The sequence below is a fragment of the Scatophagus argus genome, chromosome 18 (genome assembly GCF_020382885.2).
Source record: "Scatophagus argus isolate fScaArg1 chromosome 18, fScaArg1.pri, whole genome shotgun sequence".
NCBI lineage: Eukaryota > Metazoa > Chordata > Actinopteri > Scatophagidae > Scatophagus > Scatophagus argus.
This window is the reverse complement of record NC_058510.1, coordinates 730001-755725: the sequence shown is the minus strand read 5'-3', so window position 1 is coordinate 755725 and position 25725 is coordinate 730001. Positions and strand designations below refer to the sequence as shown.

At 45.7% G+C, this 25725-nt stretch overlaps 3 protein-coding genes across 4 annotated transcripts in view; 1 reads left to right on the top strand and 2 right to left on the bottom strand.

The window, feature by feature from the left end:
• dnah5l (dynein, axonemal, heavy chain 5 like) overlaps positions 1-13889 on the top strand; it is a 35473-nt gene extending 21584 nt beyond the window's left edge. Inside the window, exons 59-98 of the mRNA XM_046370599.1 lie at positions 114-281; positions 437-643; positions 1253-1345; positions 1525-1761; positions 1964-2029; positions 2317-2457; positions 3349-3480; positions 3587-3697; positions 3797-3951; positions 4201-4322; positions 4443-4672; positions 4749-4907; positions 4985-5141; positions 5227-5372; positions 5463-5597; positions 5833-5934; positions 6025-6138; positions 6449-6616; positions 6705-6809; positions 6945-7058; positions 7160-7336; positions 7421-7615; positions 7729-7884; positions 8040-8222; positions 8310-8480; positions 8597-8848; positions 9068-9194; positions 9308-9429; positions 9507-9656; positions 9841-10005; positions 10175-10392; positions 10559-10614; positions 10734-10855; positions 11449-11599; positions 11826-12025; positions 12105-12293; positions 12463-12595; positions 12697-12905; positions 12987-13208; positions 13459-13889. Coding sequence (XP_046226555.1) covers positions 114-281; positions 437-643; positions 1253-1345; positions 1525-1761; positions 1964-2029; positions 2317-2457; positions 3349-3480; positions 3587-3697; positions 3797-3951; positions 4201-4322; positions 4443-4672; positions 4749-4907; positions 4985-5141; positions 5227-5372; positions 5463-5597; positions 5833-5934; positions 6025-6138; positions 6449-6616; positions 6705-6809; positions 6945-7058; positions 7160-7336; positions 7421-7615; positions 7729-7884; positions 8040-8222; positions 8310-8480; positions 8597-8848; positions 9068-9194; positions 9308-9429; positions 9507-9656; positions 9841-10005; positions 10175-10392; positions 10559-10614; positions 10734-10855; positions 11449-11599; positions 11826-12025; positions 12105-12293; positions 12463-12595; positions 12697-12905; positions 12987-13208; positions 13459-13692 — 6294 coding nt within the window. The 3' untranslated portion in view covers positions 13693-13889. The remainder of the gene's footprint in view (positions 1-113; positions 282-436; positions 644-1252; positions 1346-1524; positions 1762-1963; positions 2030-2316; positions 2458-3348; positions 3481-3586; positions 3698-3796; positions 3952-4200; positions 4323-4442; positions 4673-4748; positions 4908-4984; positions 5142-5226; positions 5373-5462; positions 5598-5832; positions 5935-6024; positions 6139-6448; positions 6617-6704; positions 6810-6944; positions 7059-7159; positions 7337-7420; positions 7616-7728; positions 7885-8039; positions 8223-8309; positions 8481-8596; positions 8849-9067; positions 9195-9307; positions 9430-9506; positions 9657-9840; positions 10006-10174; positions 10393-10558; positions 10615-10733; positions 10856-11448; positions 11600-11825; positions 12026-12104; positions 12294-12462; positions 12596-12696; positions 12906-12986; positions 13209-13458) is intronic.
• A 2807-nt stretch (positions 13890-16696) lies between these two features.
• On the bottom strand, positions 16697-21777 carry cavin4b (caveolae associated protein 4b). Its single transcript, XM_046372031.1, has 2 exons — positions 21094-21777; positions 16697-17794 (listed from the first exon to the last, which is right to left on the bottom strand). The coding sequence occupies exons 1-2, from the start codon at positions 21454-21456 to the stop codon at positions 17222-17224; spliced, it is 936 nt and encodes a 311-aa protein (XP_046227987.1). The 5' UTR covers positions 21457-21777; the 3' UTR covers positions 16697-17221.
• A 3108-nt stretch (positions 21778-24885) lies between these two features.
• Positions 24886-25725, bottom strand: part of LOC124049863 (tomoregulin-1-like) — an 8592-nt gene continuing 7752 nt past the window's right edge. Inside the window, exons 10-11 of one of the 2 annotated variants that reach the window (XM_046371959.1) lie at positions 25483-25563; positions 24886-25299 (exon numbers count right to left, since the gene is read on the bottom strand). In XM_046371959.1, coding sequence (XP_046227915.1) covers positions 25218-25299; positions 25483-25563 — 163 coding nt within the window. In that variant the 3' untranslated portion in view covers positions 24886-25217. Of the gene's footprint in view, positions 25564-25725 lie in introns of both variants that reach the window. The other variant, XM_046371960.1, reaches the window with a different exon arrangement.

The window sequence follows — 25725 nt, the reverse complement described above, 5'->3', positions numbered from 1 at the left end:
GACACTGAACCGTCTCTTCCCCCTGCAGACACATTGACACAATGATGCTTTGATATGAAATCCAAAGTCAAGACTTATGGGGACCTTCTGTGTTTCTCATTGTCCTGGTGCAGGTCCCAGAGTACGTCTACCCCAGAGACCACATCCCAGACTACTCGTCCATCCTGGTTCCCAACGTGGACAATGTGAGGACGGACTTCCTGATGCAGACCATCATGAAGCAGAGGAAGGCTGTGTTGTTGATTGGAGAGCAGGGAACCGCCAAGACCGTCATGATTAAAGTGAGACACATTCAGAGAAAGGATCGAGAGGTTTCACTTTCACTTCAATGCAGTCCGTTTTTGTGCAGCATCTAGCAGCCATTACAGAAAGGTTAACACGCGATTTGGTTTTATCCTCAGCTGGTGGTCCTTGTTTTTCTCTGTCCCCCCTGCAGGGCTACACCAGTAAGCTTGACCCGGAGCTCTACCTCAGTAAGACGATGAACTTCTCCTCAGCCACGCTGCCCAACATGTTCCAGAGAACCATCGAGAGCTACATTGATAAACGAATGGGCACCACCTACGGGCCACCAGCCGGCCGCCGGATGACCGTCTTCATAGACGACATCAACATGCCTGTCATCAACGAATGGGGAGACCAGGTTGGCTTCAGACTCTCTGATGGCTCAACTTCAACTCCTCCTTCATTTCCTTTTTGTTTCTCTTTTTCTTTCTTTCAATTTTTTATTAATAGCAAAGTTATCAATTAATATAATTATTAATTAATAACAAAGAAATCTTTGCACAAAAAAGCCGTGTAGAGCCGGAATGTCTTCAGTGCTTACTGGTTAATTTAGAATTTGTCTTTGCACAATCACCTCTGGTTTGGTAGAAATAAAATCCTACTGTTGTGGTGTGTTGTTTTGTTTATGTCTCGTTTGAATGATGTGTGTTAATGAGGCAGTTAAGCTCATCTTAGTTTTCTTCAAGAGAGAAACTGAATCCAGAAGGTCAATAATGTTATTTGTTGTTTCAGTATTTTAAACTGAAATACTGGCCACATCTTACAGTCTGCACTTTTTAAACATTTTTAAAAATTAATTTTTTCAAGCCAATCTTTATTTACTCTCTCCTCTCGGATTCACACAAATAGCCAGTGTGATTTTTCTACGTCTGTGTCAGTATGTTTTATTACTCACACCTCCACCTGACACCACCACCACGTGACCGGTCAGACTTGATATCTTTGTCTCCGCCCCCGTCTCCCGCAGATCACCAATGAGATTGTGCGTCAGCTGATGGAGCAGGGAGGTTTCTACAGTTTGGATCGTCCGGGAGAGTTCATCACCGTGGTGGATGTTCAGGTGTGTTCAAAGATCCTCTCTGGTGTCGGAGCACAGATTTTAGATTGGGTTTAAGACTTTTTTGTCCTGTCTGAGAGGCGGCTCTCTGCTTGTCAGTCAAACTGATTCATAAACATCAGAGCAGGAAGTCTGCCCTTCACTCTGAATGAACGAACAAAGAGTTCAATAACCTTTGACAGCTGGTGGCGGCCATGATCCACCCGGGTGGCGGTCGGAACGACATCCCTCAGCGTCTGAAGAGGCAGTTCTCCATCTTTAACTGCACCCTGCCCTCCAACTCCTCCATCGATAAGATCTTTGGCACTGTGGCTCAGGGTTACTTCTGTCCTGAGAGAGGCTTCCCTGCCGGGGTCTGCGACCTCGCCGCTGCCCTCGTACCCACCACCAGACGGCTGTGGCAGGCTGTGAAGGCAAAGGTAAAATAATCTTACTTTTCCATGTATTCGTGGAATACAGGCAGCTTCCCGTAGATGAAATTTGATTGTAATTTTATGATTTGTTTTGTTGCGTTTTTAGAATTGACTTTGATTTGAGTGTGATTTTACATCACAATTTGAAATCCCTGTTTTTGATTTCCAATCAAACGCAATGAAAGTTTTGTTCCTCTGCGATCCTCAGATGTTACCGTCTCCAGCGAAGTTTCACTACATCTTCAACCTGAGGGACCTCAGCAGAATCTGGCAGGTAGAAATCACAGCATTGGTTTCTGTTCACATGTGTGTAAGCGTGTATTTTTACAGTGTATTGTTGTGTTGTTATTTCACTGAATGAATGAGAAAAGCATCTTTATTGTGTTTCTCTTTGTGGAAAGATTCATTTAAAAAAATTCGTTTTAATGTTGCCAATACTTTTGACTGTTTTGTGATTGCTGTATTTTGTATTTCTGGTTTCAGAGACATGAAGTCAGTGTGTGTTGTCTGGCTGATTGGTGTGTTGTTAATCACTGTTAATTAGTGGTTGTGTTGTACCAGGGGATCCTGACGGTGAAGTCTGAGGTGTGTCAGACACCTGAGCTCCTCTCTGCTCTCTTCCATCACGAATGCTGCAGAGTGATTGCCGACCGATTCATCGACAGCAGCGACAGACAAACCTTCAGCCGCATCATGGAGAGGGTGGGTGTGTGTGTGTGTGTGTGTGTGTATTTGTATTCTTGATATACACTCTATGGACAAAAGTATTGGGACATATCTCTTTATTACTCACTCCAGGTGTGGTGTGGGGCTGTTTTTTTTAGAAGAAGAATCAACTTTTTATTAGCAGTATATATATTTTTACATACACATGCTGAATTTAACTTCCCATCCTTAGTTGAACACACACATGCAACACCCGGCAAATTACATGCAGTGAAACACACACAGGAGCAGTGGGCAGCATCAAGCGCCCGGGGAGCATATTGGGGGGTTAAGTGCCTTGCTCAAGGGCACATCAGCCGGCTAATGAAGGGGGGGGAGCATTTTTTCACATTAATCACTCCACCACACCCAAATTTTTCCTGCTTGTCCGGTGGGGGAATCGAACCGGTGACCCTCTGATCACAAGCCGCTTCTCCAACCTCTGAAGCGAGTGAAGGGAAATCTTAATGCTTCATCATACCAAGACATTTTGGACAATGCTATGCTTCAACCATCCATCCATCCATTTTCTATACCGCTTATCCGTCAGGGTCGGCTATGCTTCAACCATTTGAATTAAAAGAGAGCACATCAGAAAGCATCAGATTTAACACAAAGCATTGAAGTCCAGAAAGTGAAAGCAGGAGCAGGTGAGATGTTTCCTGTGTCAAGCAGCTCCTTATGTCAGCTGCTCCCAATCTGATCATGTGACAACATGATGCAGCAGTGATGTCATGATGTACCACAGTACTGCACCACATCACAGGTGGGTGTGGTCAGAACCATTTTGACCCAGAGAGGCTGGTGCAGCCATGTTTTCCGCCTCTCAAACAAGGGAAAATGTCCATCAGCATCACAGACTGTCTTATGCTCCTCTCTCTCTCTCAGATCACAGTGGAGGATAATGGGAAAGCTCTGACTGAGCATGCCCAGTGGGACAGTTGCTTTGTGGACTTCCTGCGAGATGCTCCGGAGGCAACAGGGGATGAACCTGAAGATGCTGAGCTGGAGGCTCCGAAGGTCCTCAACTAGGAGGAGACGTGTTACATTCTTATTTTCATTTTTTATTTGTTTAAATAAAGTAGATTTTGTCCTCCTCACGCTTGTACAATGACATGATTGACAGGTGTATGAACCAATCCCGTCACTGGATGCCCTGGCAGAGCGTCTGACCGTTTGCCAGCAGCAGTACAATGAGGCGGCGAGGGGCGGAGCCATGGACCTGGTCTTCTTCAAGGTAATGACTGAAGTACAGCAGCCATGTTGGATGTTCATCCAAGATGTTCTCACCTTTTCCCACAAAAAGTAACATCATCTTTATTCGGTCCAATGGCAGGACGCGATGACCCACCTGATGCGTATCTCACGGATCCTGCGTACGCCGCAGGGAAACGCCCTGTTGGTTGGAGTCGGGGGGTCAGGGAAGCAGAGTCTGACGAGGTTGGCGTCGTTCATCGCAGGATACCAGACCTTCCAGATCACACTGACCAGGTTTGACACATGCCTCCGCATTATTGATTTTATTGAAAATCTTAATGCTTCAGCTCACCAAGACATTTTGGACAATGCTATGCTTCCAACTTTGTGGCAACAGTTTGTTGAAGGCCCTTTTCTATTCCAGCATGACTGTGAATGAGATGTCAGAAGTACAGCAGCTTCACTGGAGGCAGTTATTGATCCCAATGAAGGCAACAACTGGCACAAACATCCAGTGTGTGTTTGTGTTTGTCCGTCCTGCAGGTCGTACAGCAGCAGTAACCTGCTGGAGGACCTGAAGGCTCTGTATCGTATCGCTGGCCAGCAGGGAAAAGGAGTCACCTTCCTCTTCACTGACAACGACATTAAAGAGGAAGCCTTTCTGGGTAAACGAGTGTCTGTTTATCCGGGATATCAGAGTATTTTAACGATGTGATCAGTAAATTGCTCACAAATGTTAGTTTCACTGATTGATTTCATTCTTTTTTGTTTTTTTTTTCAAACAGAATACATGAACAACGTCTTGGCGAGCGGTGAAGTCTCAAACCTGTTTGCTCGTGACGAGCTGGATGACATTACTCAGGATCTGATTCCTGTCATGAAGCGACAGCACCCTCGCAGACCTCCGACCTCAGAGAACCTCTACGACTTCTTCCTGTCCCGAGTGCGGAGTAACCTCCACGTCGTGCTCTGCTTCTCACCTGTTGGGGAAAAGTTTCGGACTCGTGCCTTAAAGGTGAGCTGAACCAACACTTTGTTCTTTAGTAATAGTACATGTAGCAGGATTGAACCCTGACCTTTGACCTCAACAGTTCCCAGGCCTGATATCAGGCTGCACCGTCGACTGGTTCCAGCGCTGGCCTCGGGATGCTCTGGTGGCCGTATCGCATCATTTCCTGTCTCAGTACCGGGACCTCTGCTGCTCGGAGGATGTGAAGCAGAGTGTGGTGGTTACTATGGGAACCTTTCAGGTAGTGCTCACCATGTGATCAGGGTTAGTGATCAGTTGATGTTTCACCGACTGATCACATGACCCCTGTGCCTGCAGGACCTGGTGGCTGAGAAATGTGCGGAGTACTTTGAACGTTTCCGCCGTCAAACATTCGTGACGCCCAAATCCTACCTGTCCTTCATCAACAGCTACAAGATCATCTACGCTGAGAAGATCTCTTATGTTGGCACGCTGGCCGAGCGCATGAGGACGGGTAAGTCTTTGGACAGTGTGATTTCCCATGATTCACTGCAGGTAAACAGGAGCAGGAGGTGTTCAGTCTGTTGTTACTGCTGCAGGTCTGTGTAAACTGATGGAGGCAGAGCAGTCGGTGTCTCAGCTCTCTGAGGAGCTGGTGGTGAAGGAACAGGAGCTCGCTGTCGCCTCCCAGAGGGCAGATGAAGTCCTGCAGGAGGTCACAGCAAAAGCTCAGGCAGCTGAAAAGGTTGGCAGAGTCCCTGTGTGAAGAGTTGTAGAATGGAGTGCCCCCTAGTTGCCAGAAAATACAAAAAACTTTGAATTTTTGCCTCTTTAGGTGAAGCAGCAGGTGCAGAAGGTGAAGGATAAAGCTCAGCTCATCGTTGATGAGATCGAAGCTGATAAAGCAGCAGCAGAGTCCAAACTGGAAGCTGCAAAACCAGCGCTACAAGCTGCTGAAGCTGCATTACAGGTCTCTCTCTCTCTCTCTCTCTCTCTCTCACACACACACACACACACACACACACACATGTTAACTCTGTTTTTAGAAAAGGGAATCTGCTGAACTCTTGTTCTACCAGCTGGGGGCGTTTGAAGTGCATTAAGTGAAGATATGTTCATGGTCAGTGAGAGATTTACCCTGAATCACTGCTGATGACAAGCTAACCCAAGTCATTGTTGTGTGATTGATTTGTGTGTGTGCGCAGACCATTAAACCAGCAGACATTGCCACAGTCAGGAAGCTGCAGAAGCCTCCTCACCTCATCATGAGGATCATGGATGCTGTGCTGTTGCTCTTCCAGAGGAAGGTCACTGAGATATTCACAGAGATGCTGGGGCAACACTTTCCCATTGTTCGTTTTTTCATCTGATGCTTTTCGTTTTCTTGTTTTTCTCAGATTGACACGGTGTCGACTGATCCCGAACACCCCTGTCCTCGACCGTCGTGGCCTGAGGCCTTGAAACTGATGCAGAACTCTGCCTTCCTCAGTATGCTGCTCAACTTCAGCAAGGTCTCGCACTCTGAAAAGAATGAAACCAGTCACTTATTTCAGTACTGTGGTGGACACAAATCTGTTGTTGTGACTGAGGCCAAATAGGTTAGTAGAGGTGTTGGATGGGGTTGGGGTCAGGACTCTGTGTGGGCCAGGCGGGTTCTTCTGCACCAGACTCATGTCTTTATGGACTTACTTTGTGCACTGGGATGGAGGGGGCCTTCCCCGGGCTCCATAAAGAGGTCTATCTGGATACTTTAGTTTATTTGGCGTATATATGCTATGCAGGGCTCTGCCTGAGGAGATCTCCTGTGTGTTTGTGCTGCAGGATTCCATCACAGAGGAGGTGGTAGAGCTGCTCATCCCCTACCTGAAGATGGACGATTACAACCTGGAGTCAGCCAAGAGGATCTGCGGTAATGTGGCAGGACTTTGCTCCTGGACTCAGGCCATGGCTGACTTCTTCGCCATCAACAAGGAGGTGCTGCCCCTGAAGGTACAAATGCAGAGGAGTCCAGTGTTTACTGAGGCTACATGCAAGACAAGATGGTAACTGGGATTAATTAGGTGGTGTGTGCCTGCAGGCTAACCTGGCCCTGCAGGAAGCTCGTCTGGTGGTCGCTCAGACTGAACTCGCTAAAGCTCAGGAACAGCTGGACGCTAAACAAAGAGAGTTGGACGCTGTGCAGGTAACACACTTCTATATGTCCTGCTTCAGATTTTTTGACATTTCAACTTCGTCTTTGTTATCTCTTCATCGTAGTGTTATCCTGTTATTTTAATTAAGTAATTAAATGTGACTAACTAAGTGATCTGAACATCAGGCTCTTTATGACGCTGCCATGAAGGAGAAGCAGGACCTGGAGGACGACGCCCAGGCCTGCCGCCGCAAAATGGCCAACGCTACGGCTCTGATCGACGGGCTGGGAGGAGAGAAGGTCAGCATTTTACCCATCTTTCCCCCATCCATCCATCCATCCATCCATGCATCCAACCATCATCCCTCCTCCCTCCCTCTGCTGGTCTTGTTGTGATGCAGGTTCGTTGGACCGAAAGCAGCGCTGGGTTCCAGACTCAGATCAAACACCTGGTTGGGGACGTCCTTCTGTCTGCAGGCTTCCTGTCCTACGCTGGTCCCTTTAACCAGGAGTACCGCAGCCTGCTGCTGGAGCTGTGGAAAAAAGAGATGGAGGAGAAACTCATCCCCTTCAGTCCCGTAAGCCTTTAACATTTCACAAGATATTGTAGAAGTGAAAAGTGCAGACCTGCCGTGAGGAAGTCATATGAATCTGTCCTGCAGGACCTGAATGTGACTGGCCTGCTGGTGGACAACGCCACAGTGAGCGAGTGGAACCTGCAGGGTTTACCCAGCGACGACCTGTCTATTCAGAACGGCATTGTGGTAACGAAGGCTTCCCGCTACCCGCTGCTGATAGACCCCCAGGGCCAGGGCAAGACCTGGATCCAGAACAGAGAGAGAGACCAACAGCTGCAGGTGAGGATGAGGCCCCCTGTTGGTGAGGAGTATAAGCAGCCCAAAGACATTGGAAGTCAAAATAAATCTGAGTGCTTTACTGACTGACTGTGTTGTCTTCCTTTGTGTCCCAGGTGACGTCTCTGAACCATAAATATTTCCGTTCCCACCTGGAGGACAGTCTGTCTTTAGGGCGCCCCCTGCTGCTGGAGGATGTCGGGGAAGAACTGGACCCTGTCCTGGACAACATACTGGACAAAAACTACATCAAATCTGGATCAACTTACAAAGTAGAACATATGTGATTTTTCTTTCTCATCATTGTTCTCATCATTTATATGAATTGACAATATCGGACAAAAAAAAACAAATCAATAATATTTGTATACAAACGATATCTTCAGTTTGTTGATCAGATTTTCTTCTGCTGCTCCTCCTCCTGCAGGTGAAGGTAGGAGATAAGGAGGTGGATGTGATGAAGGGCTTCACACTCTACATCACCACCAAGCTGGCCAACCCAGCATACAGCCCCGAGGTCAGTGCCAGGACAGCCGTGGTCGACTTCACGGTCACCCTGCGAGGCCTGGAGGATCAGCTGCTGGGACGGGTCATCCTGCTGGAGAAACAGGTGACCACACCGTCACAATAATAAACTATTTACCCAAATCCTAAACCTTAAACATCTACTTGAATTTGAACTCACCGGTCCCACCAGGAGCTGGAGGCAGAGCGAGTAAAGCTCTTAGAGGAGGTGACATCCAACAAGAGGAAGATGCAGGAGCTGGAAGACAGTCTGCTGTTCAGGCTGACCAGCACACAGGGCTCCTTAGTGGAGGACGAGTCTCTGATCGAGGTTCTCAGGGTCACCAAGACCACAGCTCAGGAGGTACAGCTCTCAGTCTGCGTGTCCGGTCTTTCCTCTGTCGTTTAACTGAAGGTGTTTGGAAACAGCAACTGAGGGACTAGAGATGAGCAAAACAAACTTGTTGTCTTGTCTTGCAGGTGAGTGAGAAGTTATCGGTGGCAGCAGAGACCGAGGTGAAGATCAACCAGGCCAGGGAGGAGTACCGGCCCGTGGCCACCAGGGGGAGTATTCTCTACTTCCTGATTGTGGAGATGTCACTTGTCAATGTCATGTACCAAACGTCTTTGCGGCAGTTCCTGGGGCTCTTTGACTCGTCCATGCAACACTCTGCCAAGTCGCAGCTCACCTCCAAACGTATCAGCAACATCATCAGCTTCCTCACCTACCAGGTGCTGCTCAAAACAGGGGTTTAATCCAAACCAGTCATGTGACCGTTAAGTTGACCATCAATAAAAGTGATTTAATTGTTGTGATTCTGAGCTCCTTACCTTAGAATCAGAAGGTGTAATGTCCAGTTTGCGCTCACTGCAGCAATGCGAGCCTATAAGACTACACTTTGATTGGGCATACTACAGGTGTAAGTGGATACCTGCTTGTCCCTCCCTCAGGTGTACTGTTACACAGCCAGAAGTCTATATGAGGAACACAAACTGCTGTTCACTCTGCTGTTGGCTCTGAAGATTGACCTGCAGGCCAGAAACATCTCGCACCAAGAGGTGCTCACCTTCATCAAAGGTCACATGTCCATCCTCTTCCTCGTCCTCCTCCTCCTTCTCCTCCTACTACTCTTTCTGCCATTTTCTTCTATTACTAAAGTATTCTGACCATAAACGCTGTTGTGTGTGAAGGTGGAGCCTCTCTGGATCTGAACTCTGTAGAATCCAAACCAAGGCGCTGGATCCTGGATCAGACCTGGCTCAACCTGGTGCAGCTGTCCAGCCTGCTGCCATTCACCCAGATCCTGGTCCAGGTAGAACCCAAATGCAGGGACTTTAGAGCAAGTAAGCCTTGAACACACAGACTGACAGAAGTTATGGTTCCTCACAGGTGGCCCAGAATGAGCGTGTCTGGCGGAACTGGTTTGACCACCCAGCACCAGAGGATGCCACGCTACCTGATGGGTACGAGGAAAAGCTCGACACCTTCCGGAAGCTTCTGCTCATCCGGAGCTGGTGTCCCGACCGAACCACCGCTCAGGTCTGACTCAGGACATAAAGGACAGCAGGACAAACTTCAGACCACACAAATACTCAGTTTATACTGATTTGCATGAGTCAGATGTTTGTGATGTCATGTCATTAAGTTAACAGTCAGAGCTTTTAGCGTGTAGCTGATGTTGTATCAGTTCATGATGTAGTGTGTGTCTGTGTGTGCTGACCAGGCACGGCACTACATCTCAGAGTCTCTGGGTCAGCAGTATGCTGAAGGTTTGGTCCTGGACCTGGACGCCATGTTAGCAGAGAGTGACAACAAGACACCGATGGTCTGTCTGCTGTCAATGGGCTCTGACCCGACTGAGAACATAGAGAGACTGGCCAAGAACAAGGTGAATGAATGGGCAAACAAAGAGTGATGTGGAAATAAATATGTGGGTGGAGGAAATGAAAGAAAGCTCGTGGATGAAAAGATGGCGAAAAGCTATCTATGAGCCTTGGATATAAAAACTGATGGATGAGCGTTCGCAGATGAACCAGAGTCCTGTTCTCTGCCTGCAGGGGGCGCCGTGCCGTCCCATTTCCATGGGGCAGGGCCAAGAGGTTCATGCTCGTAGGCTATTGGCCAATAGCATGGCGGATGGCGGTTGGCTCCTCCTCCAGAACTGCCACCTGGGACTGGACTTCCTGGATGAGCTGCTGGAGACGGTCACCATGACGACACCAGAGAGTGTGCACAAAGAGTTCCGGGTGTGGCTGACAACTGATGTGCACCCCAGGTAATGCGAGAGGATGCCACTGTCCTCTAGTGGCTGCAATATGAATTACACCAGAACAAATAACTTACTGATGATTTATCTGTTGTCATCAGCAAAGTTCAGACTGGATATTTATGATTTCACTGTGTGTGTGTGTGTGTGTGTGTGTGTGTGTATGCGCGTGCAGATTCCCCATCACCTTCCTTCAGTCCTCCATCAAGTTCACCAATGAACCTCCTCTTGGTAAGAAAATCCTTTGTTTAACTGGTTCAGTGAACACCTTCCCATCCCGCTGCTCCTTCTTTAGTTTATGTATTGACTGAATGAATCCACACCTTCATAAGTTCATCTGTCTTCATCAGGGATGAAAGCTGGTCTGAAGAGGACTTTCAGTGGTGTTACTCAGGACCAGTTAGAGATCAGCAACCTGCCACAGTGGAAACCTCTGCTGTACGCTGTGGCCTTCCTGCACACCACCGTGCAGGTGTGTTCACATGCAGGAAACCACCATGCTCACAACCTTTTCACCAGACCAGTCCGACCAGCTCTGCTTGTTCACAGCTAGTTAATGGGATTAGGATAGTGATTCTCAACATCACATAAAAAAAGAATACATGAATGTTACAGCAGTTCTTTATAATTTTCAATACTATAAATTTCCTATAACTTGTGAAATGTTAAAATCATATTGAGGTGGTAGCAAAAAGTGAAACTAAACAGTTGAGATTTTGTTTTGCTTATCTTTTTAGTAATGTCATTTCTCATGTTGCAAATTGCTTTCCTGCCTGTACAACATCCATTGCACGTCTGCCCGTCCTGGGTGAGGGATCCCTCCTCTGTTGCTCACCCTGAGGTTTCTTCCATTTTTTCCTGTTAAAGGTTTTTCTGGGAGTTTTTCCTTAGTCGATGTGAGGGTCGAAGGGCAGAGGATGTTGCTGATGTTATGTTAAGCCCTTTGAGACAAACTGCTTGTAAAAATGGGCTGTACAAATAAAGTTGACTTGACTTGACTTGACTTAGGAAAGATTACTTTCTCATTATTTAATCCTCTTTCTTCCTTTTCTCGCGTCCCATCAGGAGCGTCGTAAGTTTGGTCCTCTTGGCTGGAACATCCCTTATGAGTTCAACCAGGCAGATTTTACCTCCAGCATGCAGTTTGTGCAGAACCACCTGGATGAGCTGGACTCAAAGAGAGGGGTCAACTGGAGCTGTCTGCGCTACATGCTGGGTCAGTCTTCTTTAGATCCACTCTGCTCTTTATTCAACTGAATAAGAAACTCCAGAACCAGACCTGATCAACGTACACCACAGGATAAGACACAACGGGACACAAGACAGGACAAGACGCTAAACAAAAAGACAAAAAATACAGGACAACAAGAGACAAACAGGCAGGAAATCAAGAACAAAAAGCGAAGTTTCTACCTGAGTCTCCTTCTTCATGTGTTACCCAGGTGAGGTCCAGTACGGCGGCCGGGTGACGGACGACTTGGACAAACGTCTCCTCAACACCTTCACTCGTGTCTGGTTCAGTGAGAGCACTTTCATCGACAGGTTCTGCTTCTACAAAGGCTACAGCATCCCGGGCAAGGCCAAGACGGTGCAGGAGATCCTGCAGCACATCGATGCCCTGCCACTGGTCGACTCACCTGAGGTCAGAGCTGCAGAAAAGCAGGTGGAATAGATGTCCACACCTGGATCTGACTGTTAAACCTTTGTCTACCTGTTTGCAGGTGTTTGGGCTCCACCCTAATGCTGACATCACCTACCAGACCAACCTGGCCAATGAGACGCTCAGCACCATCATCAGCATCCAGCCCAAGGACAGCGGGGGCGGGGCTGGGGAGACCCGGGAGGCCAGCGTACAGAGACTAGCCAGTGAGATGCTGGAGAAGCTCCCACCTGACTACGTGCCACATGAGGTGTGTGTTCAGATCCCAATGAGTTCAAGTCGAGTGAGCCCGAAGTGGACCAACATGACACACACTGACAAACAAAAATTCAATTAAAAAAGAAATGAATCGATTATCATTATCAACTGAACATATAATAAATCAGTGAATCAACTCATCGATCAGTTTTACCTTGAAGGTCAAAGGTCAACTGCAGAAGATGGGCCCACTTCAGCCGATGAACATCTTCCTGCGACAGGAAGTGGACCGCATGCAGCGAGTCATCAGCAGCGTACGGAGCACGCTCACTGACCTCAAACTGGCCATCGATGGTCAGTCTCTCTCTCTCTCTCAAACACACACACACACACACACACACACACACACACAGTTTATACTCACAGTTTATCTGGCATCACCTGCGTCACTGCAGGCACCATCATCATGTCGGAGGACCTGCGTGATGCTCTCGACTGCATGTTCGATGCTCGTATTCCTCGCCTGTGGCTGCGGCTCAGCTGGCCGTCTGCAACGCTCGGCTTCTGGTTCAGCGAGCTGCTGGAGAGGAACCAGCAGCTCAGCGTCTGGATCAGCACCGGTCGACCCAACCAGTTCTGGCTCACCGGCTTTTTCAACCCGCAGGTTGGTTCATAAGAAAACCGAGAGCTAAAAACATGTGACTTCAGGCTCATCCAGTCGACTTTTCGTGTGTTTTTCTCGAAGGGTTTTCTGACCGCCATGCGCCAGGAGACGACGCGCTCCAACCTGTCCAGGGGCTGGGCTTTGGATACCGTCACCCTTAGCAACGACGTCACCAAGATGATGAGGGAGGACGTGTCAGCTCCGCCCCCAGAGGATGTGGGCGGAGTCTACATCTACGGCCTCTTCCTGGACGGGGCGGGATGGGACCGGCGTGGTGCCAAACTCACTGAGGCCCCACCCAAGGTTAGTCAGTCTGATTTTAACAGTAAATGATGAACTAATTCAATATAACTTAGAGGTAAAATATTTTTTAAAAATAAAAGAAAATACTAAAATTATGAACATAATTTGTGTAAAAATTATGAAATAAAATAAAAACTATAATGTAAAAAATGAATTTACATAAAGCTTAAAGAAAAGCTAAAAAGAAAAAATTACAAAGTAATAAAATAACCAGTAAAATAAATAATGTAAAACTCCCACCTCGTCTCAGGTCCTCTTCACGCCCCTCCCTGTCGTCCACGTCTACGCCGTCAGCTCAGCCAACATGGCTGACGGCAAGCGGCACCCTGGTGGGGGAGGGGCGGTCAGTCTGTACTCGTGTCCGGTCTACAAGAAGCCTCGTCGGACCGACCTGAACTTTATCTTCTCCCTGCAGCTGAGGAGCGTCCAACCGGCGGACCACTGGACGCTTCGAGGCGCCGCGCTGCTCTGCGACTGCAAGTGATCCTCACACCAAACTTTATCGTTTCAGTTTAACTACCTACACATCACGACCCAAATCCTCGATCAGTTTTTAGATGGTTTCTTCTGTAAGAAATCAAGCAAAGCAGTAGTGAAGAAGAAGAAGACGACAGTTTTGGGTTTTGAGTGTCGTTGTGTTAATCTTCTTGTTTTCGGGTCTTAAGTCTTTTTTTATTTTTATTTTTTGCTCCCCGGGCGCTGCACGCGGTCGCCCACTGCCCCGGGTTTGCTGTGTGTGTGTGTGCACGTCACTTGGGTGGGTTAAATGCAGAGAACAAATTTCGTTGGAGTGAGTTCCCTCCAATGACAAGATATGTCACTTTCCTTTCCTTTCCTTACAGTCCAGCACTGTTCATCACTGGAGTCTTGACGTCATTTTACACTGTAAAAACACTAAAAACTAAAACACAGAAACTCCCCTAAATCTGCAAAACAAACTTAAAAAGGTTTTAAACTGCGAATTTTCTGGAGGAGAACGTGACCGTTGGACAAAATGTTCTGCTCTGCACAGATTGTCTTCCGCCTTTTAGGGAGGCTGATGATAAACTCTTCAAACTTAATGTAACTTCAGTTTTTAAATTTACATTTTACCTTCTAAAAATAAACTTGATGAGTTCAATCGCATTAAAGACCCAAGTCACATTTGATTTCAAGTCTCTGAGCCGTGTGGAGCGATAGGGATGTCTCAGAGTCAGACTCGGCTTGTGAAGTGAATCAGTGATGTTTGGCTGTTTGTTGAAGTTCATTTTGAAGAAGATGATCCAGGTGTCCCCTCAGATGTCTCGACAGGGAACCAAAATGGATAAAACTCCCCGAAGGAGAAGAAACCCACCTGATATTCAGGGGAATCCAGTGTGGAAACCTTCACATTCACACACCTTTGTTACTGTTTCTTTAACGTGAATGTCTTCTATCATATCTTCACAGGTTGGTGTAACAGTTTCTCTTATGACTTTGAGGAAATAAAAAAAAGTCCTGGTTTCACCGTAATTACTGAAGACTTCACTTTGGTTACAGAAACAATTCAACTTTTATTTTCTCACCATGACAAACTGCTTTAATGTCGGGCAGCCATGCAGTCACTCACTAACAAAATGCTAAAAACACCAACACGGTAAAAATGTCACAACATCAGCATGAACACCAGCGGCTGTGCCGTCAGGTGAAAACCTCATCGTGGAACCTCATCACAACATCAACACGCACAGAACAGCAGCATCCTACTATTGATTTGCTAAGACAGCTTGGCCACTCCCACTTTTCTGTGATTGGCTCTTATTCATCATTCTGCCAGTAGACTTTCACTCTTGATTAAAACACAAGGCAGGTAAAATTCACTGCTGCTACTCTGACAGTACAGCAGCTGCTGTCTGATTTGACATACCACAACGTGATGTACATTATACAGTCAAAAGTATTGGGACAGCTGCCCATCACACCAACAGGGACTTTAATGACGTCTCATTGTAAACACACAGACAGCTTTGCAGCTCTAACAGCTTCCACTCTTCTGTGAAGGCTTTCCACAACATGTTGGAGTGTTTCTGTGGGAATTTGTGTCCATTCATGCAGTAGAGCATTTGTGAGGTCACACACTGATGTTGGACCAAAAGGCCTGGCTCACAATCTCCGTTCCAGTTCATCCCAAAGGTGTTGGATGGGGTTGAGGTCAGGGCTCTGTGTGGGCCAGTCAAGTTCTTCCACACCAAACTCATCCAACCATGTCTTTATGGAGCTTTGCTTTGTGCACTGGGGCACAGTCATGCTGGAATAGAAAAGGGCCTTCAACAAACTGTTGCCACAAAGTTGGAAGCATAGCATTGTCCAAAATGTCTTGGTATGCTGAAGCATAAAGATTTCCCTTCACTGGAAGTCAGGGGCCGAGGACAAACCCTGACAAACAGACCCACAGAGAGGGGTGTCTGGATACTTTTGTCTATATAGTTCTACGTTTTTATAGAGAGCCGTCTGACAGAAAGTCTTCAGGAAGGCAGGCCATGTGGTATAAAGAGAGTCCATGTAGGCGAGGGATTTAATGCCAGGCCAGGGTCTGTGTCCCAATTATTAACTAGCTTTCAGATTTACTGGTAGTTGACTTATTTTCCTTTTTGAAAAGCTGTTTAAATTATTTTCAATGATGATGGTTTGGGTTAAAATTGAACTGTGAAACTCTGATTCTCTGTTATGTGGTGGTTGATCTGCTCGGAGGCTAAGGAGCTTTCAGACCTCGACCCAGTCTGCAATCACTGTCTTCTTCTGTGAGTTAGCTGCTAACTTGTTGCTAACATGTTTGCAAGATGAAAACGAAGTCACCAGTTCTGAAGCTCTAATTTGCGGCTTTGCTCAGTAATTAAATCAGTGCACAGAATTCAGAATAGAGTAAGGGAATAATTAAGAAATCGTTTCCAAAGAGACCTTCTGAAATTATCTCTCAGCCCACTGGCTGGTGGTTTAAGACACCAAATTAAACTACTTAGAAGTTTTTCAGTTTCCACAAAAGAGAATTTCCTTAAAAATAATCTGGAATTCTGACCTTCATGGTACATTTTTCTCAATTACTGAATGAATGCCCATTAAACCTGCAAACTCTCACTGAAACAACAATAACACACTAATACATAATTAATCCATTGCTTAATGAATTCAGTTAATCAGTTAATTACTAATTTTGGCTTTTAAACCATGATTCTGTATTTAAGTTATGTGGTGGGAGGGTAAAGAATTTCTGAAACATCCCTGTGGTCTTATTTATTAGACCACATTATTATCAGAATTCTGTCAGCCTGGACCCAGGATCTGAATCGGAACAAATCCAAATTATGTTCTGTATCCGACTGGGTCGGGGTCAGGCTCCCGTTCTCTTGGATCAATATATTAATACCAGTCCAGACATGTGGACTTGGCTTCGACAGGGACAAACAGCCTCTCGTCCTGCTTGTTCTTCAACCCACCGTTGATTCTGGTTTATTCAACTCGAGCCCCAGTGACACAGTTTTTAACAATTTAATTATTTCAGCTGTAATGAGTGCAAAACTCTTTATCTCTCTTCAGCATTTTACAGAATCAAACATACCGTCACCCCGTTACATCATCCAACATTTCAATCTCATCGACATGCAAAAACAAGTGAACAGCAGTGGCGTGATGGTGGGAAATGTTTTGCAGAGAAGTTCTGAACATTTTGCTCATTTATTTTCCCAAAATCAGTGTTTATTGAATGCAGAACAAAAATCTTAAATATTTTAGCTTGTTTGGTAATGAATGTCCAGAACACACGTAACTGCGTATGAAATAACCTCAGCGATCAGGAATCCATCTGGTTGGTGTCTTGATGGTCAGACTGGATCTGACTGTCCTCTGCTCACTTCCTTCATTAACGGTCAAACAAATGTCCATCTTCATTATTTGCACTCTTCCAGTTCTGCTCGGTAGCAGTGACCTTAAAAACTTCTTTTGCTTGCTGTGTGTGGTCTCAGTGGTCCAAAACAAAACGGCCCAGATCTTGTCGCCGTCTACGATAGCTGTTTCATGTCATACATTGGCACCTCAGACTCCTCTGCCTTGCCCTCATCAGCACCTGCCTTGGCGGCGTCTGGACTGCCCTTGCGGCCTTTGGGAGGAGGTACTGGAACTGCTCCCTCCGCGGAGCCCTCGGCTCCTTCCTGGCCCTCCGCCACAGTCCTCTCCTTTTTCAGGTTGAGCTTGGCCGGGACGCTCTTGGTGATGGTCTCTTTCAGCCTCTCGCCCGACTGCTTCAGCCTCTCGCCGGACTGGCGGATCTTCTCACGCCTCTCAGCTGTCACAATGCGCTCACCCAGCTTGTTGACCTTGGTACCCAGGTTGTCGCGGGTCTTGCTCATGTTCTCCTTGGAGAAGGTGGCTTTGAAGCTCTCAATACGCGTCAGGCCGGTCTTCTTCATGCGGGTGGCTGCTGAGGAGTCTGCCTCCTCCACCACCATGTACTCCTCGTCCGACTCTGGAGGAAGCTCAAATTTGTCCGGTTCCACCTCAGCTCTAGCACTGGTGCTGCCGCTGGGTTCTGCTGGCTCATTGCCGGGTGTGATGGCCTTCACTTCCTGGTCACCCTGGAGAAGCAGAACACAGAGCCAGGAGGAAAATCATGAGTGAATGTCCGAAAAACTCAACATTACATATGAAAACTGTGTTGTAACCGTATCTTTAACTGTATAGTGCTTCTAGTTATTCAGATGGACAACGTTTAATAGTTGATGTCAGGTTTAAATTGTCTCTAGTTAAAGTGTGTCACGTAGACTTTGGCTGATAGCATGCAGGCCTTGATCCTGGACCCATAAATAAACTACAGCACCTGTTTCTGCAGCTCAGCGCTCGGCTGCGGAAAGCTAAACATATCAGCAAGCAGCAAACAGAGCAAAGCTGGATCGCTTTCAGCCTCAGGCCACGTCATGTTCCGTCTGCTACTGAAATATCAGGTTACACCAAGCATGAAATGGAGCAAAAAAAGGCTGAAGCTGCAAAGTGACCCAGATCTCTGCAACACAAAAAGCTAGAAGAAGCCAAGGAAGAAGTAAAGACAGCCATAGCTGATGTTGTTCAGGAGTTTGGCAGTTGTTTCCTGTCCTGTCATGTGAGGAATTTGACATTTTCTGGCTCAGTTCTGAATGCTGACAGCTGAGGGAGCCTTCACGCTTGTTAGCAGACCAATCTGCAGCATGTTAATGGCATCATCAGGATCTTTGATTACCTGCATCATAGGTGCTACATGACACCTGATCATATAACAGAGCTACACAACAGGAAGCAGAGTCCGCAAACAAACTAAAAGTAAGCAAAGTTTAAAAATACATCCACCAGCTCCTCTAAAGCTAATTAACCCATTTGTATGTGGTAGGTGTAATTTGCACATAAAAATAGAATAAAATAACAGCACCGGTGATTGGGCTGGTGGCAGACAGAAGTGCAGAGTGATGTGAGGTTTGTAGGGAACCAGTTTGAGTCATTATTTCACAGGCTTTTACGTTGTGCAACCAACCACTGCCAGTTTAAGATTTCAGCTTGAAGGATTTCTGCTCTGTTAAAAGATGGGCAGGGATGAGTGGTGATGGGGGTCAAAGGTCATGAGCCCATCTGACCCCATGACATCACTGATATGTGCTGAACCCCCACAGCAGAGGTTTTCCTAAATCGGCCCGACTGAAATTCGTCAGAACAAATCAAACAGCAAGCGCAGTCTGTTAGAAGCTAACGACGTGATTTAAAACCCGTCCAGCAGATCGTTGTTAGCTAATCCACAGAGAGAGAGGAAGAGTGAGAGAGCCGGCAGCTATATTAGGAGACGGTGGAGGTTCAGTCTCAGAATAACCTGGTCTGTCGGTGCTCAGCTGGCACAGTCACTTACGGTATAGACACCACACAGCAGCTCTGCTAAGCTGAACCCTCAACTTGCTTCAATGAGGGCTAAGTAAGATGTATTTGTAAGCTTCTTAATGTCCCGAAAATCTTTATTTCATGACTTCACTGCAGATTTTGAAGGGCCATAACGAGTCGGGATATTAAAGACTTTTTCGAAGTGGTGCTACATTCATTATTAAGGCATCCACACTTAATTTTGTTTGCTGTAGTAATCAAATATTTGTTAAGATAAGTGTGTTGTCATTCATATCCAGTCCATCACAGTTCTCACTTTGCCAGACAGCACAGCATCCTCAGTATTGCGTCCATGTTGGATCATCACACCTGCTATTAACATTCGTAGTGTGATTAACTCTGACCACCTCTTCCCCTAATCTTAACCACAATGTGACAAGCAAGACATAAACGTGAAAATCTTTCCCATCTCTGATTTCCATCCGATATGATGTGAACGCTGCATTCGTGTGCACGATGCAGCCTGACAGCCAGCCAATCACAGGCTGTGTCTGAGGCTTGATCAACACGTGGCCTCACTGCAACCTGACATTGACCGTACATTACAGAGTCTGGATCACAGTAACCACACCCCACAGAGCTATTCCTCTGCAGAGTCCAAGGTCATTTTCTGAAGTACAACAGCCAAATAATCATTCACAGGTTCTTATTTCTGAGTGAAAGTCCTCTCTATGAGCTGCAGATCTGTGGCGTAACCTTTCAGTATACTGACGTTTATCCATGGCTAAAATAACCAGGTCGTCATCGCGCTGGCAGCTGCTGACTGCGGAGGCCAGAGAAGTAAAGCCTGGTGTGTCTACTGATGCTATTTCAACACACAAGAACAAACTGAGACATTCATCAGCTAATGCAGTTTGTTCAAATTACAAGAATGAGGCAGAGAAACATTCTGGATCTGAAGTGCGTAGAGACAAACTGAAATGTGAAATCTGAATCTGAAAAGAACTTCATGTTTCTAGACAGAAAAAAGTGATTTCTTATATCAGTGTTTGTTTTCCTCAGTCCTTTGAAAGCATCATGCAGCACAATCTCAAACTGGATGTAGACTCTGTAAACCATCTACACCCACCTTCATGCTCATCTGTCAAACATGGTCTGGCTCCACCATTCAGTTTGTTTACTGTTGAAAGAGACCATCAGGAGCTGATAATTATAATTAGTTGTGATGTTGTTTTTAAGTGGTATAGTAAGCCAGATGCCAGACCCGGTACCACCTTTCCTTTGGCTCCTTAGTACAGCTAAAGGTGACACTTAGAACCTGAATGCACTTTGTTAAAGGACCTCATGGGTCTGCATGGTTCTTTGTACCTGAGACCCATCCAGGGACAGGAGTTGGGCTGGGTCCAAATTAGAGCTCTAACAGAAGTCAATTAATCAGTAATCATTAGTCAAACATTTGCTTGTTCCAGCTTCTTAAATGTTGGGATTTGCTGCCTTTCTTTGTCACTTACTACAGTAAATGAAAAGTCTTCAGGTTTTGGACTGTTGGTTGGACAAATGAATTTACCTGCAGATATTTGGCTCTGGGAAATTTGTTTTGAAATTTTATGGACTAAGCAATTAATCATGTCAGTTAATCAGTAAAGAAAGTAATCATTTGTTGCAGACAGAGTGGAAATTCTGTTCAGTCAAATCTGGTCAGAAAACCTCTACTCTCACAAGACTTTGGGCAGTTTGGGTAGACTACATTTTGGATGGGTTATTTTTGCTTTTGGGTATTTGCCCTTGATATCGAATTATTTTCAGATTGGGTTCAAAAAGCTTAACCTTCTTTTTAAAATTCTTTCTACAGTGTTGGGGTTAGGCTCACGGAGCTCGAGGTTAGCCTGATGCTCCACTGTCCCAGTATAAGAACTCTAGCAATCAGTTGATTGGAACCCAAAGTTCCATGTCCACTGGTCATAAAGTACTTATGAACACCAAACATACCAAACAACAGAACAGATTTGTCTCTGCAGCCACGGGCCAAACATCTTACCTGATAAATGACCACCCTGAACTTGTTCTTAGCCAGGAGGTCGCCCTGAGTGGCCTCCACCTTCTTCACCCTGATGTTCTGGTTCTCCACACGCACCCTGACGTCCTTGATGTGGCGGCTGACCTTGCGTGTCTTCTCCAGCAGACGGTCGACAGTGGAACTGGTGTTGGCGTGGTCGTTGGTCAACTTAACAATATCGCCCTGGATGGTCTTCACCGTGTTTTCCAGCTCCAGCTGACGCTCCTCCATGCGCTGCTGCGTGGTCTGGACACTGTCCATGAGGCCCGCCACGCGCTCCAGCAATGCCATGATGCTTCCTGCATCATCGCCGCCACCCGTCGGCATGCCTGGTTTGTCTGTCATAACTGCTTATTGCTTTACTTTTTCACCTGCTGTTGAATTGTCTGTTAGTTGCCTTCCTTCTTGGTCAGTTGACTTTTAGAACCCAGCGATCCAAATGTAAAAGGGAAGTAGGAATGAGGAAGAGAAGGGTGGACTAAGAAGAGAATGAGCTCCTGCAAGATCTGTTGGTACAAAAAAACTTGGAATTTTGAAGAAACGATCAAAGCAACAAAAGAGACAAGGATGAGGGTTGAGGCGTTGGAGTATCCAAAGAAAGAAGAGGAGGAGGGCGAGAAACCTCCTCTGAAAGGAGAAGGAGAAAGGAGGACAGGAGTACCGGATCACCCCTCTACAACTGGAGGTTGACCCTGAAACCGGACAGATCAACTGATAGACTCCACCCTGCTGGGAGCGGGTGGGGGGGTGGGGGCTAAAGAGAGAGATAGTAAAACATGGAGGGAATGTCTGCAAACTGTTTAATCGTTAGTGTTTTCTCTTTGGTGGAAAGGTGGTGGATTTTATGGAGTATAAAATAACTATATTCAAGCTTATTCCAAGTCTATCTTATTCCAATTCGGAATTAAGAGGTCATGTTACACTTCTGAGGGCTTTTGGAAACATTGAGCAAATCTGCAAACTTCAATCAATCAGAGAATTTGAAAATAAAAGTAGATCTTATGGGAATGTATGTCAGTGAGTGAGGTAGATAAAGAGCGACATGGATCCCAGCTTGTGTTCTCTGCTGCTAAATATACAGTGAGGGTAAAGTGACTCCCTGCACCTCTTTGGGAGATGAGTGTATTAAAAGGAATGGAAACCCCCTCCCACCTATTCCTCCATCAGCCATCACCTTTTCACTTGTTCTGTCTTAATCCCTTCCTCCAGGTTTAGACTCTTTTGGCATTGCCAGGCCTCCAAATGAACAGCTAGGTTTCCTCAATGAACTCGTCATGCCGACACTCATCATTTCTGCTGTCTTTGTTAGTTACTTAAACCAAACCAAACGGGGTGGAACCTGAGAGGAGTTCAGATCCTTGAGTATCAAACGTGTAGTCTTCAACTGACACTGACTCAAGCGACATCTGAGCCTGAGGACTTTTAGCACACTAAATATTTTATCTGTGCTGTTTTTCTGAACAATAGATCTTGATTATATTTGGAGACATGAAAAATGATGCTGAGAAAAGGTTTGCGTCGAAAGGTCCAAACCAAAGAACTTTAATTGTTTTCAGAATGTAACTGTTGACACTGTGAACTTGAACATGGATTCCTTTGCTAAAAACTCGTTTGTCTTTCGTAAGCAGCGTCCTCTCATAAATGGATCTTTCAGGAGTTGTATCCAGAGTGCCCTTGAAAGTTCAGAAAACTTCCTACACCCTGGAAGGCAGCCAGCTGATGATCAAAACAGAGACGAAATGGAGTGTTAGGAATGAGATGAGGTGAGAAAGGAGGGATGGAGTCAGGTGGAGTGATAAGGGGACTCCCCACAGCCTAAAAACCCCCCACCAGCTGCTGCCTATAATTATCCTGCCATCGCTGCTATATTTAACTGTACCTCCTTGTACATGGATGCTTCAGCAGCCACCAGGAGCGCTTGGTTTTCACTCTGTCTTCCCTCAAGGTGGGTGGAGTCTTCTTAATATGCCTGAGGTGTGAAAGTTTAATTTGACTGGAGGGGTACAGTTGGTGGCAGTTTGCATGTAAAGTCAAAGTTGTCTGTGATTGGCCGAAACACCTTTCAGTCAGCCCTTAACACACTTTGATCATCTAATATCATCTAAATGCAACAATTTTCAATATTGTGACTAGTAACAGAAACACTGAATTTATTTACCGAGTGCTGAGCATGTGTTTCGGTTGAGTGTCCCTGGAGCACCGTCTACTGGCCATTTGAAGAATCGCATCTCACAGCTTCAACGCTCAGCTGCTGCACCTCCACCCCATCCAGGTGCTGTGTACCTGCCTTCAGGGATCAGGTACAGTTTGTGTATTTACTCTTTTGATAAAGATGATCGTATGTTAAAGATCTCTGACCTTCATGATATATTTTAAGTTTGTAGTCCATCGGTCTTACCAAAATTATTATCTGCATAGTTAAACAGGTTTTCTACGGACTTCAAAAAGTTCAGGCGTGTTTAATACATTAATAGAACAGAATTAAATACCAGTTTCTCAACAGTACTGTCAAAACGCACTTTGAAAACCAGCTGGGACAACATGACTGAGAATAATTATCATATCACATTTTTTCAGTGTACAAGAATAATTCCTAACGATACAATTAAATCCCGATGACAAACTAAATGCAACCTGGACCCATAGAAGAAAATGGGTGCATTAACCAATTAAAAATAAAAGGCTTTGAACAGCATTTTTTTCAAAAGTAAAATTCAAATGCTTTCAAACGTACCTAAATAAATAAAGACAAAGTTTACAGACTTCCTCCCTTCGGCTGGTGAACTTCCTGTAGTATCACAGTGTTTAACGGGAGGCCGTCCTGCAGTGCACTTCATTGAATGAGTGAGTGGATTCAGTCTTTTTAATTCTGTTGTTACGATCACGTGATTCCCATCCAATCAGCTGTCAGTGTGAGGGAGACGCAAGGCGCATGAACAGATTACAGCCACGACTCATTGGTTCTGAACATCATAATTTAATTCTAGTTCGACTACAGCACAGTCTAAACAACAGCTTCATTGGTTCATGCAGTACGCAACATCTACAGTAAAATGAGGCCGGATCCCAACAGGCGTCCCAACAGACGCTTCAGGGAACCTCCCAGCTTATTGAGTCTACTCGTTCTACCACAATAAAACGACCAACAGGGACACTTCGTACCATCGTTACAAATTATATATATAAAAAAAGATTAAACCTGACCAAAAAAACAAAGTCATTAAATTATCGGCTTGTCAAAACACACAAAAAACCCACATTGGAATCCATTTCCGGAATGGCGTCATCTGAAAATAAAGCAATAAAATAATTCAAACAACATCCTGTACATGTCAGCTTGTACCTTTTCATTTTTTAAGCAGTAGAAAAAACAGCATTTTGGTTTTCAGGTGCGTCTCATCATGACAAATACAAAAAAAACTGAAAAAGTTTACATGAAAGATTAATTTTGACTCTGTGAGACGCAGCGAAAAACAGAAAACAACCACAATAACCCAGAGGGCTTCAGTGGTCCCTGATGATCCCAAGTACAGAGCGCCCCCTGGAGTATGAAGGCCTTTATAACACACAGGAAACGGCATAAAAAAAAAAACAGAAACAGTAGCAAGGAGGAGGAAAAGCTGGTCAGCACAAAAACATGAACTAAACCTGTAGTTGTATGACACATTTTGAAGGTAAATCATGATAAACACTTAATGTTGAAATTCAAATGCCACAGAATCAGTTTTGTTTTGCTGTGAAGCTCAAGAAACGTTTTGTGGATGAAGATTTTGGGTGAACTGCTCCTTTAAAACCTGAATTTTAATCCCAATTCCATTTCAGCAGCTACATTTCATTTTGTTTAACCAGACATGAGATTTTAGTGAATCCTAAGAAAACACTGGAAATAATTCAGGTGGACGGCGCGTCTCAAATTCAACATCAAGTGTTCAGTAGTGGTTTTATTTCAGACCTGATCCTGACTGAAGGTTAAAAACATCCCTTTAACTCAACCTGCGTCCCACAGGGTCCAAACAAAGAGAGACAATCTGTGTGTGGACGGTCCAAAGCGAGCATACAATCAGATAAACAACGTTTGAGTCTCCTGCCGGAGGATCCGCAGTGTTTCACAGTGTCAAACCCAACCGGACGTCTCCGAGAGACGAACCCGTCCAGACAGGAAACCAGAGAGCAAACGTGGCGGAAAATCTGCAAAATAAGGCCCCTTTAAGAAAAATTATTTTAAAAAATAGGGGGTTAAAAAAAAAGAGGCACCAAAAAGTCGAGATATCAAAACTGCAGTCCGTCTGTGTGGTACCAAATATTTAGACTTCTTGTATTTCATAAAAACATGAGAAGAGAAAGAAAAAGAAGAGGAGGAGGAGCAGCTACATCATCCTGGAGGACGTTCCCGACGGGAAGTGACCGAGGTGCTGCTTCTGCCTCCGCCCACGCTTCGTCTTGTTGCACCTCCTGCAGGACACGACAGGAAGTACACATCAACAACACTTCCTGAAGGGCATTAAAGCAAGTCTCATTGTCTGCATCAGCCTGCTCGGTTGCCATGGAGATGACATCAACTGAACCACCTCCATGTAACCGGAACGTAACCTGCGTTTAATTCACGCCAATATG

Bases quoted from the DNA above. Each gene is read 5' to 3' on its own strand.
- cavin4b (XM_046372031.1), bottom strand. From the start codon at position 21,456: ATGACAGACAAACCAGGCATGCCGACGGGTGGCGGCGATGATGCAGGA. The intron at 17,795-21,093 runs GTAAGATGTTTG...CTGCTTCTCCAG, and splicing joins TCAGGGTGGTCATTTATCAG to GGTGACCAGGAAGTGAAGGC.